Source organism: Hyperolius riggenbachi, chromosome 9, assembly GCF_040937935.1.
Source record: "Hyperolius riggenbachi isolate aHypRig1 chromosome 9, aHypRig1.pri, whole genome shotgun sequence".
NCBI lineage: Eukaryota > Metazoa > Chordata > Amphibia > Anura > Hyperoliidae > Hyperolius > Hyperolius riggenbachi.
The window spans coordinates 19,242,291-19,256,819 of record NC_090654.1 but is presented as its reverse complement, the minus strand read 5'-3'; the positions used below and the strand labels follow the sequence as shown (position 1 = coordinate 19,256,819).

Below are 14,529 nucleotides of genomic sequence, written 5' to 3'. Positions count from 1 at the left end.
CAAGCTTTGTTCCCCCCCTTTGCCTGTTTGTTCCCCCTGTCTCCGTCTCTCTTTGTGCCGCTCTGGTTCTCTCCGTCTCTCTGTGCCCGCTCTGTCTCTCTCTGTGCCTCTCCTCTGTCTCCCAAGCTGCACCAGTCCTGGACATAGCTTCAAGCACGAGTTCAGCGATGCCCGTCTATCCACTTCGCCTCCTGCAGGCTCTAATGCACGGAATACTTCCTGTATGTCATGTGACATAAAGGAACCTGGAGTTTTGCCAAGCACAAGAGCCGGCAGACGCGACAGACGATGGACAGCGTTGGATTCGTGCAGGAGGTATGTCCATGGCTGCGGGCCGCATGCGCCGGGACTTTGGGGAAGTTTAAAGCCACTTCTTCAAACTTCCTCCATGTGGAAATGACACGATTGCGATAATTGATGCTTTGACGATTCCGAAATTGTGATCTTGGTGATCACGATTTCGGTTTAAATTCGATTTATCTTTCAGGCCTACCCTGCGCCCTTTCTTACGGGGGCCTTTTTGAATGTACTCTCCCCGCAGCCCCAGTGAAACGTATAAAGCAAGCTTCTATGGGCTCTTACCATTACCGACTTGTGGAGCGATGGTCTCTGCCTCTGGCCAGGGGGAATTCTTGAAGAAGCGTTCGGTCAGCTTCGTCCAGCTGCATATGGAATAAGATAAACTGTGTTAGGAAACATCCCCCCACATGACACACGGCAAAAAAACCACGAGTGAGGCTTCCCTGGACCCAAATTGTCTCCTCTTAAGGTATTAGGCTGGTCCTATTGAAATTCTAAACAGAATTGCACTGAATTCCTATTCTTATGACGTGTATAAATTCATTTTTAACAACACTATATATTGTTGTATTTGTTTGAACATTTTGACTGAGCCGATGGTAACCCGTTTGTTATTCGTATAGAACTTCTGCTATGTTCAAGGATAGTCAATATACCAACTGTGCATGGTTGTTTCCAGGGCTGTGGAGTCGGAGTCAAGGAGTCGGAGCAATTTTGGGCACCCGGAGTTGGAGTGAGTCGTGGTTTCATAAACTGAGGAGTCGGAGTATTTTTGTACAAAATCCACAACCCTGTTAAAGTGAACCAGAGACAAAGCATCCTCATGTATTTTACCATATATCAATGAGAACATGAGATAAAACACCTACGCTGCTGTCTGTTTCATTTTTAACTGTTCAGCTTGCTTCTAATCAGCCCTGATAAAATCCCCGACTGAGCATTCAGTCAGGCTTTGCTATAATGGCTCAGTTATAATGATTCCTGAGCAGAGCCACAAGGGGGCAGGCTTGGGCTTGAAAAGGCACCCGAGAACACAGACTCTGCTTTAAAAATTCCTAAGCAAAGCCAGACTGAATGCTCAGTCGGGGATTTTATCATGGCTGTTAAGAAGCAAGCTGAACAGTTAAAAATTAAACAGAGAGCAGGGTAGGTGTTTTCTCTGATGTTCCCATTGATATATATGGTAAAATACATGAGGGTGCTTCTTTTGTGGTTCACTTTAAGTATTAGACTAAGGAGTCGGAGAAATTTTGGGTACCCGAAATCGGAGTCGTGGTTTCATAAACTGAGGAGTCTGAAGATTTTTGTACCAACTCCACAGCCCTGGTTGTTTCTCCCCTTTATTGCACTTTTGTATGCACTTTTTGAAATGACTGTTTGAAGCTGCTAACAATCTATTTACTGTTAATGCTACACATACAATTCATTATCTCGGTTTATTTTTAGTTCAGGTTTGCTTTATCCACTTCAACCTTCAGTCGGTTTTCACCTCCCATTCATTTGTCAATAACTTTATCACTAATTATCACAATGAAATGATCTATATCTTGTTTTTTTCCACCACCAATTAGGCTTTCTTTGGGTGGTATATTTTGCAAAGAATTATTACACCATTTAAATGATGTCCCCATCACAATGTATGGCGCAAATATTATATTTGGAAATAAAGGTGCATTTTTTCAGTTTTGCGACCATCACCATTTACAAGCTTATAATTTAAAAAATAGTAATACACCCTCTTGACATGCATATTAAAACAGTTCAGACCCTTAGGTAACTATATGTTTTTTGGGGTTTTTTTTTTTTCAATTGTAAATTTTATTTGGGTATTATTATTTTTTTGGAGTGTGGGAGGTAAACTGCTAATTTTAAATGTAATTGATGGTGTGTTTATTTAAAGAGACTCTGTAACAACAAAAACCTCCCCTGGGGGGTACTCACCTCGGGTGGGGGAAGCCTCCGGATCCTAATGAGGCTTCCCACGCCGTCCTCTGTCCCACGGGGGTCTCGCCGCAGCCCTCCGAACAGCCGGCGACTGTGCCGACTGTCAGTTCAATATTTACCTTTGCTGGCTCCAGCGGGGGCGCTGTGGCGACTTTCGGCACGGAAATAGACGGAAATACCCGATCTCCGTCGGGTCCGCTCTACTGCGCAGGCGCCGGAAACTTGCGCCTGCGCAGTAGAGCAGACCCGACGGCGATCCGGTATTTCCGCCTACTTCGGCGCCGAGAGGCATCAGAGCGCCTGCGCAGGAGCCAGGAAGGTAAATAATGACGTCACCGCTGCCCGGACTGCACGGAGGGCTACAGCGAGACCCCCGAGGGACGCAGGACGGCGTGGGAAGCCTCATTAGGATCCGGAGGCTTCCCCCACCCGAGGTGAGTACCCCCCAGGGGCCGTTTTGGCGTTACAGTTCCTCTTTAAGAATAAAAAAAAATCAAATAAAATGTATGTAGATGTCGGTTTTTCCTATTTGGCCACAAGATGGCCTTAGCCTTTTGTAAGCGCTCTCGCAGCTTCTCATAGAAGCCGCCGGTCTTTCTAACGGGGACTTAGATCAATGAATGGGAACTGCGTTCCAGGCTGTATACGATTTGCATTGAAGAGGAACTGTAGTGAAAAGAACGTAAAAGAAACTTTTTTTCCTTATAAAATTCAAATGATAAATTAGTGTTTGGGGGGAGGGGGGCCAGGGAGATATGAATAGAATTCTGCAGAATAAACAGCCTAGGTTAAGCCTCAGTGGCAGGGCAAAGCTGCATACTAATATACAGCAATGTATAGCCATAGGAAATGTTTCTGATACTGAAACCAAGAAAATGACCATAAAAGGTGGGTATCCTGAATAATATACTTACTGCATTCTGCTATATGTTACTACAGGGCCTCTTTACTCCATTCTGCTATATGTCACTACAGGGCCTCTTTACTGCATTCTGCTATATGTCACTACAGGGCCTCTTTACTGCATTCTGCTATATGTCACTACAGGGCCTCTTTACTGCATTCTGCTATATGTCACTACAGGGCCTCTGTACTGCATTCTGCTATATGTCACTACAGGGCCTCTTTACTGCATTCTGCTATAGGTCACTACAGGGCCTCTTTACTGCATTCTACTATATGTCAGCACAGGGCCTCTTTACTGCATTCTGCTATATGTCACTACAGGGCCTCTTTACTGCATTCTGCTATAGGTCACTACAGGGCCTCTTTACTGCATTCTGCTATATGTCAGTACAGGGCCTCTTTACTGCATTCTGCTATATGTCACTACAGGGCCTCTTTACTGCATTCTGCTATATGTCACTACAGGGCCTCTGTACTGCATTGTGCTATAGGTCACTACAGGGCCTCTTTACTGCATTCTGCTATAGGTCACTACAGGGCCTCTTTACTGCATTCTACTATATGTCAGCACAGGGCCTCTTTACTGCATTCTGCTATATGTCACTACAGGGCCTCTTTACTGCATTCTGCTATATGTCACTACAGGGCCTCTTTACTGCATTCTGCTATATGTCACTACAGGGCCTCTTTACTGCATTCTGCTATATGTCACTACAGGGCCTCTTTACTGCATTCTGCTATATGTCACTACAGGGCCTCTGTACTGCATTCTGCTATATGTCACTACAGAGCCTCTAAAAAGTACTCGATGCGGATATGCCATGCCTGTGTCGCTGTCCCTCCCTGCTCTTCGACCGCCCAAATTTGCAGACACTGTTGGCTTGTCGGCAATCTAAGAGGGTAAGTGGCGTCCATTGCAGGAGAGGCACAACCCCTCTGGTCGTCAGGACAGCCTCCTCACTCCTCTCAATGGCCATTCAGTGATGTATCCCACACCTTTCTGAGCTCTGCCTCTTGGATGAGAGCACAGAGCTCTGTATGCAGCGTTGTGACCCCTAAAAGTGAAACTATGCCGTTAAACGCTTCAGTCACGCCACCATCTGATCAGACTTCCCACCCTGCATCAGGAGGTATGTTTTTATCCTGTACAGAATAAAGCTGGCTTGGGTTCTCTTTAAAAAAGAAAGATCCAAGTAATTTAAAAAAAAAAAAAAAAAAAAATCACTTACCTGGGGGTTACTCCAGCAGTCCTGTGCCCTCGCCGCAGCTCCGGTGGCTCCCGGTCCCCTCCGGTGGAGATGCCGACCTTGCCAGGTCAGTTTCCTGGTCGGCTCATGCGCTCCAGCATGCGATGGTCGAGCTGCCGTCACCCGGACTGCACAGAGCAGAGCTACTGTGCCTGCAGGATCTAGCCTGTTAGAATTATGTCAGTGCGACTCCGAACCGATCGCGCATGCGCAGAGGACATCCGGCACCAGAGGGGACTCCGGGCCATCGGCAATGAGCGGAGCTGCGCCGAGGGCACAGGACGGCTGTCAGGGGCTAGAGGAAACCCCACGCAAGTGGATTTTTTTTTATTTTTAAATTGTTTGGATGTATCCTTTAAAGTGCAAGCTTGAATTATTAGCATAACACTGACCATCTTTAGTAGACACACAGCCAATCAGATCTCACACCGATCTCTGACAGAGTGGCTGGCCGTACCTGTTCTCATAGATATCTTGGATCTCGTAAACCTTCTGGTCGATGAGATCGCTGGACACTCGGCTGGCTTGTAGCTCGTACACCTTCTGGTCTATCAGATCAGACACTGTCTTGTGGAAATACTGGATGAAGTTTTTGATGACCTCTGGGATGACCTGATAAGTCTGCTGTTCATACTGGCGCTCGTATGCTAGATCCTGCTTGGGATCACCTGGAACAAAACAGATTTCATGAAGATTCCTTGGAGTGACCATTTTTCTTCTCGTCAAAGACTCAAAAAAAATAAATCACAAATCCATCATTATACCCAAGCAGCCTGGGGTGACCCAAAACTACTAGGAAAGTATAGGGGACTAAAGCCCTCCTACTAAAATGCCAACACTCAGTGCAGTTTGCCTTCTTAAAACAGAAGATATTTGCGATAATTTAGCTTTAAAGTGAACCAGAGATGAGAGGGATGTGGAGGCTGACATTTATTTACTTTTTAACAACAGTGTTCTCCCTAAGCTCTTTTAGCCGGGTGCTTCGCCCGACTAGTTTTCGTCAGCACCCGGCTGTCATCGGCTTACCTCCTCCCATGCTTTAAGCAGAATTATGCAGAGAAGGGCTGGCAGGACCTGCGTTCTCTTGTTTTCATGCCATCCGTCTGGAAAATGTTCTGGGGAGAACACTGAACAATGCATATTGCCTGACTACCCTGCTGCTCCTCTGCTTCTAATACTTTTAGCCAAAGCCCCTGAACAAGCATGCAGCAAATCAGAGGTTTCTGACACTGTCAGAACTGACAAGATTAGCTGCATGCTTGTTCCTGGTGTTAAACACTACTGCAGCAAAATAGATCAGCAGGGCTGTCAGGCAACTGGTATTGTTTAACCTGCCTGGCTTTCTGATTCCCGCGGCCCTGGGAACGTTTTTGCACATGTTTTTTTCCATGTAGCTAGCCCAGCGCTAGCTACATGATTCCCCCCTCCCTGCGGCGTCCCTCCCTGCCCTCCGATCGCCGCCAGCGCAATGACCCGTCCGGAAATCCCGTTCTGAACGGGATTTCCTTGAGGGCTTCCCCCGTCGCCATGGCGACGTACGTCGTGACATCATCGACGTCACAGGGAGACCCGATCCACCCCTCAGCGCTGCCTGGCACTGATTGGCCAGGCAGCGCACGGGGTCTCGGCTGGGGTGCCCTGTATCGCGGCTGGTAGCGGCGGCGATCGGGTAAGACACGCAGCAAGCAAAGTGCTTGCTGCGTGTTTAAAAAAAATTATTCAAATTGGCCCAGCGGGGCCTGAGCGGTGACCTCCGGCGTCTCTGGACGAGCGCTAGGGAGGTTAAAAGGAAACACATATGGCTGCCTTCATATCACTCTCACATCAGGTTCACTTTAAGTGAGCGATTGTGGGCTCCCATAATGCATCGCTACTGAATACGCAAATTCCATCAAGCATTTATAGAGTTTCACTACTTGGCTGCTACCTTGAGGACGCACGTAAAAACACATAGAATGAACGTCTATGAGCTGTATTTAAAGTGCGTTAATCCGCCACACCTCCTGGGATTTTATTTGCGTTTTAAACCATAGACTTATGCCAGCGACACCAGCGACATCTACCGTATGTTTAAATTGTTCACATTAAAGTGTTGCCCAAATCAACATGTACCAAAGTCCTCAGTCAGCAGGGATTGTTACTGAGGTGCAAATACATTTGGGAGAATTATGCCAGCTATGATACAGAAGTAATTATTATGAGAATCTAAAATGTAAATGGTTTTCCTGCATACAATGCTTTCCTATGGAGCCATATGCATTATAACAGGTCTCTGGATTCTGCACCAAGTTTGATACACTGAGTATTAAAAAAGCCTGCGGATGAGCAGGGGGAACTGAAGGGGGGTGTGAGGTCTCCCTTCTGTGGTGGAGGCCGCCTTTCACAACGTGTCTTTTTGCACTAGGGTGAGTTGTGGGGGACGATGTTCCCCATAAAAGTTTCTCTAATATTGCCCTAAAGTGAACCTCCAAACTAAAAATCTACTCAGCAGCACTGAAAAGGCCTGGTATTTCTTTAACAGTTTCACAGCATCAGAACTTTGTTTTTCTTACATAAGCCTCGTTTTTAGCTGCACAGAAGAAAACTTCCCGGGCATCTTTCCCTTGATGCTGTGCAAAGCATGATGGGATTTCTGATGTTCTTCTGCTTTTTTGGCACAATTTTCTCATTTTATTTTGAATTTTAAGCCTAGCACGCGCAGCTGGGAGGGGTGATCAGGACACAGGACAGTTGGAACTGTGTCTCATGCTCCCTGTCACCTCCTTTCAGCCAAAAAGATGGCTGCCCCCCTGTAATCACAAACATGTGCCTGTTTTTTTTAAAACAGGGTGGGTAAGAGATTATATTACCTATCTACTTTAATTAAAGCGGACCCAAACCAAACATTTTTTTAAAATTCAAAATATTTAGTTGCACCACTCCGACACATACAAAGATAAATGAACACTCCTTCAAGCCTATGAGCATTTTAGTGCATGCTTTTCACCCTTCTTTTCATAACTAGGGTTATACAGGTGGCAGCCATTACTTCTGAGCTTAGTAGGAGGTTTTAGATCATCAGGTGTGCTTGTCAGCAGCTACCCTCCCACACAGGGGCATTGTGAAATCTCACACAAGCTGAGATCACCTCCCCTGTGACATCAGTAGCAGCCTGTGTTTTTTTTTTTTTCTTTTATATCGTCCACCAGTTTGCCGGATTCTGTCCCAGCAATATGAAAGGAAGTGAGGGGTTCCTCCAATAAATGTAAAACATTTTATAATTGCCATCATGCAGATAAATGTGTGTTAATTTATTTTTTTTTACATTCAGTTGTAGTATTACTTTTTGGCCACAAGATGGCGGCCATGAGTTTGTTTACATGACGTCACTCTAAGCGTAACACACGCTTAGAGTGACGCATCGTGGAGGGAACCGCCAGAAAAAACACAGCTTCCGAGAGAAGCTGTCGCTTTTTCAGCGGGGGAGAGGAATCAGTGATCGGGCTCCGCAGCCCGATACATTGATTCCTTGGCTACCGAATCCGCGGCCGGGAGTGCTCGGTAGCGCGCATAGTTCCTGGACGTAGTTTCTACGTCCAGGAACCAAAATAGGTAAACATAACTAATGTAACTTAATGACAGTATATTTGTTTAGGCTGAAGTTCCCCTTTAAGGACTAATGCTGGGAATATACGGCTCAATTTTGAGCCAGATGGCTCAATAGATAATTTCCGACAGGTCCGATCTCCCGCCCGATCGTTTCCGCGCTCGATTCCAGATAGAAGTGAATGGAAAAAGAAAAACAAGCGGAAGATAAGAGAATCTACTTCGGAATCGAACGGCAAAACGATCGTGGAGGAGAATCGAGCGGCAAAATTGAGCCGTGTATGTCCAGCATTACAGATACACACTAAGAAGACACACAGAGGTCCATCTGTGCTTATCCAGCAGCGCAGCTGTTCTCAACCTCTTAAGATTGGAAGGAAATCCCTATATCTGAGCACTGGCAGCCCTGCGACTTGGGAACCGGTCTATGAAGGGGTGGTAAGCACAACATCACTCACATTGTGCAAATGCCACAGTACTGACTAGAACAGAATACTGACATACCTGTGTGTGCATCATATTCGCCTGCTTGGTAGCTATATGGGTCATAGGAGGGGGCCTACAAAAAAACAAAAAAATAATCAGAACAGTAACAAACACACAAATAACAACCATAGGCTTTTATTTTACTCATTTCTTAAAGGACAACTGTAACGAGAGGGATTTGGAGTCTACCATGTTTATTTCCTGTTAACCAGTACCAGTTGCCTGGCAGCCCTGCTACTGCAGGAGTGTCTGAATCGCACCAGAAACAAACATGCAGCTAATCTTGTCATATCTGACAATGTCAGAAACATCTGATCTGTCGCATGCTTGCTCAGGGTCTAGGGCTAAAATATTAGAGGCAGAGGGTCAGCAGGGCTGCCAGGCAACTGGTATTGCTTAAAAGGAAATAAATATGGAAGCCTCCATATCCCTTTTTGTTATGGACAACTTCCGATTTTGTTTTTGACTTGTGCAGTGTTCTCCCCAGGATCAATCAGCCGGGCGGAGCGCCCAGGTAAGATAAGTTACCGCCCGGCTGATGAAATCTCTGTCACTGCGAGTCGCACTCTTCACTGACAAGTGCCCGGCTGTCAGGATGTGCTTCTTCCCCTCTGCACACGAGATCTCGTCCTTCACGGCGAGCTCCTGCACTGATTGGCTCAGCGTATGGTAAGAGGTGTGACCATAGCGCTAGCTACTGACTGTCACTGCAGACTCATGACTGTTTTAGTGTAAGCTGTGCGGGGATGTGCTGGGCAGAGACTAGAGGCGGGCAGAGCGCAATCATTGACCGGCTGAACGTGTTAATTTATGTGCACGAAGTTCAGCGTATAAAGCGGGACGGAGCAGTGCAGCGGTCTGTGATTTATAGCACAGGGGAGAAACACGTGCTGGAGTCATAGGGGAGCTGACAGCAGGACGGAGCAGTGTGGTGGGCTGTGATTTATAGCAGGAGGATCCCGGGCAGGTCACGGTGAGAGATGGAATGCTGTGTGGAGTCAGCTGCAATTTAAACTGCAGACTTAAAGAGACTCCGTAACAAAAAATTGCATCCTGTTTTTTATCATCCTACAAGTTCCAAAAGCTATTCTAATGTGTTCTGGCTTACTGCAGCACGTTCTACTATCACCATCTCTGTAATAAATCAACTTATCTCTCTCTTGTCAGACTTGTCAGGCCTGTGTCTGGAAGACTGCCAAGTTCTTCAGTGTTGTGGTTCTGTGATGCATCTCCCCCCTCCAGGCCCCTCTCTGCACACTGCCTGTGTATTATTTAGATTAGTGCAGCTTCTCTCTGCTCTATTATCTTTTACAAGCTGGATAAATCCTCCTCTGAGCTGGCTGGGCTTTCACATACTGAGGAATTACATACAGGCACAGCTGTCTGCACTCTGCAGGAAGAAACAGCCTGACACTTCAGTGGAAGATAGCTGCAGGGGGAAAGAAACACACAAATGATCTCTTGAGATTCAAAAGGAAGGGTGTATACAGCCTGCTTGTGTATGAATGTATTTTCTATGTGTGGACATACTGTACATCAATCTACTTCCTGTTTTGGTGGCCATTTTGTTTGTTTATAAACAAACTTTTTAAAACTGTTTTTAACCACTTTTAGGCTCCCTGCACACTGCAAATCCGTTTTCCGATTCCGATTCCGATTTTCCTTGAATACATTCAACAGAAAAACGGATCAAAAAACGCAGCATGCAGTTAAGATTAAAAATCTGAATCGGAATCGGATGTAAAAACAGATTAAAAATCTGAATCTGATTTGCTTGCAGTGTGCAAGAGGCCTTAATGCGGCGAGGAGGGGCGAAATTGTGACAGAGGGTAATAGGAGATGTCCCTTAACGCACTGGTATGTTTACTTTTGTGCGATTTTAACAATACAGATTCTCTTTAACTGTGTGAGAGCCAGTGGCTATGTTGTTGTTCTATATGTGTGCTTGTGACGTGAAAGTCCTGTGTAAGCCCAGACTGCAATCCTTCATAAATAAATCTCTCCTGGACTCCTATGGGTCTGTTCTGCCTATGCAAGCCAGGGAGGAGCTGATATATATCACACAGTGCGAGACCCCTCCTCCATACAATCCAAAAGGAGATGGCTCTCTGTCCATTAGCAGCAGCCAGTCATGTACCCTCAATCCACTAGCAACAAAGTGTGAGGCATCTAGTATGAACCTCTCACCCACATCAGCTGCACCAAGGGTGAGATCTCCCTCCGCACCTGATAGCTGTCAGTGGTATCTCCACATCCAGTAACACTCAGCACAATCTTCTCTCATACCTATTACCCAGGGTGATCAAAATACCCCACCTGACACTTTTTCGTGATCCACCACACACACACACACACACACACACACACACACACACACACACACACACACACACACACACACACACACACACACACACACACACACACACACACACACACACACACACACACACACACCTCCCCAGCCCAAGTGACCCCCCCTCCTCCATTCATTGTGACCTTACTTCCCCACCCGGCTACTTTTTCATGCCACCCGGCTGGAAAAAAAATTCTGGGGAGAACACTGTTGTGAGTCATCTTTCTTCTTTACACTTCTTGCCTTGGGGTATACTGCAACGTTTGCCAGATACAACTTTAATTTGACCCAGCAGGAAACCTCAGAGAGAACAGTTCTCCAATCGTAGCACCTCTAAAGCACGAAGCCTTGTGATTGGCTGAATGGTATGGCCATAGTTTACTACAACCTGCAGTGTTCTCCCCAGAATGTTTTTCCAGCTGGGTGGCATGAAAAAGTAGCAGAGTGGTGGAGAATGCAGGCTCGGCGCTGCTCTGCACAACTCTGCTTACAGCATTAGAGGTGGATGAGGAGGCGAGCCGGTGATAGCCAGGTGGTCACCAAAATTAGCCGGGTGGAGCACCCGGCTAAAAGAGCCTGGGGAGAGCACTGACCTATTAGAAACCTAGCAGTTTGAGAGGGTACTGTCCACCCAATCATGTTAGCATCATTCCTCTATGAAGTTTCCTGCTGGGTCACCTAAAGTAGATTAGCGCCAATTTCAATTGATTAAACACAGCGGAATATCAATGGCCCACAGCGTTGCACTCACACAATACAGTGCTGCAGTTCGAACAAATTTCAATAGATTTAATGGTGAAATCTATAGTGCAATGTATGGAGGAGGGAGGGTATTTAATCTCCATCTGAACAGATTTAAGGTAACCATACATCTAGAGATGTGTGGGTAGATTCGACAAAGAGCCAAATATCTCTCTAATCGAATAAGAGAGATCTGTCAGCTGCCCATACACCACACCCTAAATCTCGGTAAATTTCATGCCAAAAATCTATCCGGAAGTGGCCTTGTGACGCTGCATCCGACTGCCTCTCCAACGCTATCCCCCTAATGTTAAATGTCCCCCCGGTGCCCAGTGGAAGGTATACATTACCTGTCAGCGACCTCCACTTGTCCCTTCACTGGCTACGGGCACACTGCTTATTCATAAACGCGTGTCACGTGGTGGTTGCCTAGTAACGTGGCTGTGTGCATCACGTCTGACGTCACACGCGTGCCCTTACTAGAAAAACCACATGCGGCGCGCATTTATGGAGCAAGGGCTTCGGCCGGAGCCAGAGGTGGTACAAGCAGAATGTGTACCTTGCACCGGCATATTTAACATTAGGGGGGACAGCGCCAAGGGGTTTTGCCGCATTCGTCGATCATCCCAAAATTGCATGCTGTTCCCACCATGCAATCTTGCAGCATGTGTGTATGACAATGCAACCAATTTACATCCCAAAACTGGGCGCATTGTCAATCAGGCACGCACTTGGCAGCACCGATTTACATCCAATTCGATTATAATAATCAAATCGGATGGTCGATCGGCCGCCAAGTTGCCTGATGTATCTCTACCTTAAAGGACAACTGAAGTGAGAATATGGAGTCTGCCATATTTATTTCCTTTTAAACAATACCAGTTGCCTGTCAGCCCTGCTGATTTATTTGGCTGCAGTAGTGCCTGAATAACACCAGAAACAAGCATGCAGCTAATCTTGTCAGATCTGACAATGTCAAACACCTGATCTGCTGCATGCTTGTTCAGTGTCTATGGTTAAAAGTATTAGAGGCAGAGGATCAGCGGATAGCCAGGCAACTGGTATTGTTTAGAAGGAAATAAACATGGCAGCCTCCATAACCCTCTTGCTACAGTTGTCCTTTAAAGAAAAATAATCCATATACTTACCTAAGGAGAGGGAAGGCTCTGGGTCCTAATAAGCCTTCACTCTTCTCTCCCAGCGCCCTCGGTGCATCGCTGTCCCCGGGAGCAGTATTTGACTAAATTGGTCAAATACTGCTCCTTCCGCCGGCGAAGGTGACTTCGGAAAGTCTTCGGGAGCCTGAGTGTTTGGGAACTTTCCGAAGTCACTTTCGCCGGTGCGCAGTACGGAGCGGCCTGCTCCATACTGTGCATATGTGAGCGCCTTCTATTGCGTAATCACGGGTGCGCAGTATGCGCCGCCTGTCTTCGGGAGGACTCGACCCCCGAAGACTTCCAAAGTCCTGCGCAGCAGTGGCTTTAAACGGGATGCACTCGGGCACCCAAAGACTTTCTGAAGTCATCTTCGCTGGCAGAAGCAGCAGTATTTTACCAATTTAGTCAAATACTGCTCCCGGGGACAGCGTAGGATTTACCTCTCCTTAGGTAAGTATTTGGTTTCTTTTTTTAATGAGTGGTTCCCATTGGCTTTAAAATCAATGTTAACCCTCCTAAAAAAAACAAAAGTCAGATACTCACCTAAGGAGAGGGAAGGCAGTGAGTCCTGAGACTTCCCTCTCCTCTCCCGCTCAGGATCCCCCGTTGCAGTATTCAACCAGTTCAGTCAAATACTGCCACTTCCGCCGCTGAAGGGAGGTTTCTGAAGTCTGCGGGAGCACTCGGGCTCCCGAAGACGGGCCGTTCCATACTGCACATGCGTAGTCTATGACGCACTCACGCGTGCGCAGTATGGCGTTGTCTGTCTTCGGGAGGATTTGGCTCCCGAAGTCCCTTTGGCGGCGGATGCGAATGAGGAGCCAGCGTAGCACCGAGGGCACCGGGAGAGGCTCATTAGGAGCTCTCCTTAGGTGAGTATCTGACTCTTTTTTTTATTTAATATGGTTCCCATTGACTTTAAGATTAGAGAGGGATTGCTCTGCATGGCACATTGGATTGACATCTGAACATGTATGGGCACCTTTACAGTCCACAGATGCTGGTCTTGCTGTACACATTGTACGGCCAGATAATAGGGAAAGGTTGGTTCGTTATAGTGGTTCCTGCTGCAATCACATGACCAGTCAGGGAGCCCCGCCTCCCGATGGATCGCTATTCGGGGCGGAGGCCGTATCCCGCAGCATACCGGGAAACACTTACTTCAAACTCTTCGGTCGGGTACGACATGTTTGCCGAGCTCACCACCGGTACCCCCAGCGCGAAAGAGAGGGAGACTTCCGGCGACGCGCTGTGACGTACTTCCGGCGCAGGAGCGCAGCCAATCACCGGGCTCGTTACAGAAAAGCGGCGCCACAAGCGGTTCCTACGCGGGCGCTGATTGGCTGCGGAGAGTTTCCAGAGGAAGTGATTGGTGGATGCAGCAGCACGTGTGCATAGACAGAGCGGTGATCCCAATCAATGTCTCCTCACAGAGGGCAGCTGTTCTCTCTGCCTGATGTTACCTGATGCATAATACTCACAATGGGCTCTATTCACAAAGCTTCTCATAAATAAGTATTTATCACTTAAGTGATAAAAATTACCTTGCAGCCCATTTACAAGCAAAATAATCACTCTAAGTTGTTCCATAACTTCCAACTGTCCCTCAGTTTGGGAGCCCTGTCCCTCTTTCCTCCTTATTTGTCCCTCTTTCAGGACTTTGTCCCTCTTTCTATGTAAATATATATATTTCTCTACTAAAATTGTGTTTGATTGACGCTAAGCTTTATTCCCATCCTTTAAATTGATGTATTACCGATTTTAAAATGTTAATATGAAGGAAAATGAACCAGGATAGAAAGCACCA

At 46.8% G+C, this 14,529-nt stretch overlaps 1 protein-coding gene across 1 annotated transcript in view; it reads right to left on the bottom strand.

The window, feature by feature from the left end:
* The window catches only part of EIF3L (eukaryotic translation initiation factor 3 subunit L), a 49,273-nt gene extending 35,284 nt beyond the window's left edge, over nt 1–13,989 (bottom strand). The window contains exons 1-4 of the mRNA XM_068252080.1: nt 13,884–13,989; nt 8,487–8,541; nt 4,855–5,065; nt 583–662 (exon numbers count right to left, since the gene is read on the bottom strand). Of these exons, the coding sequence (XP_068108181.1) occupies nt 583–662; nt 4,855–5,065; nt 8,487–8,541; nt 13,884–13,910 (373 nt within the window). The 5' untranslated portion in view covers nt 13,911–13,989. The remainder of the gene's footprint in view (nt 1–582; nt 663–4,854; nt 5,066–8,486; nt 8,542–13,883) is intronic.
* Nucleotides 13,990–14,529: the final 540 nt, after the last annotated feature.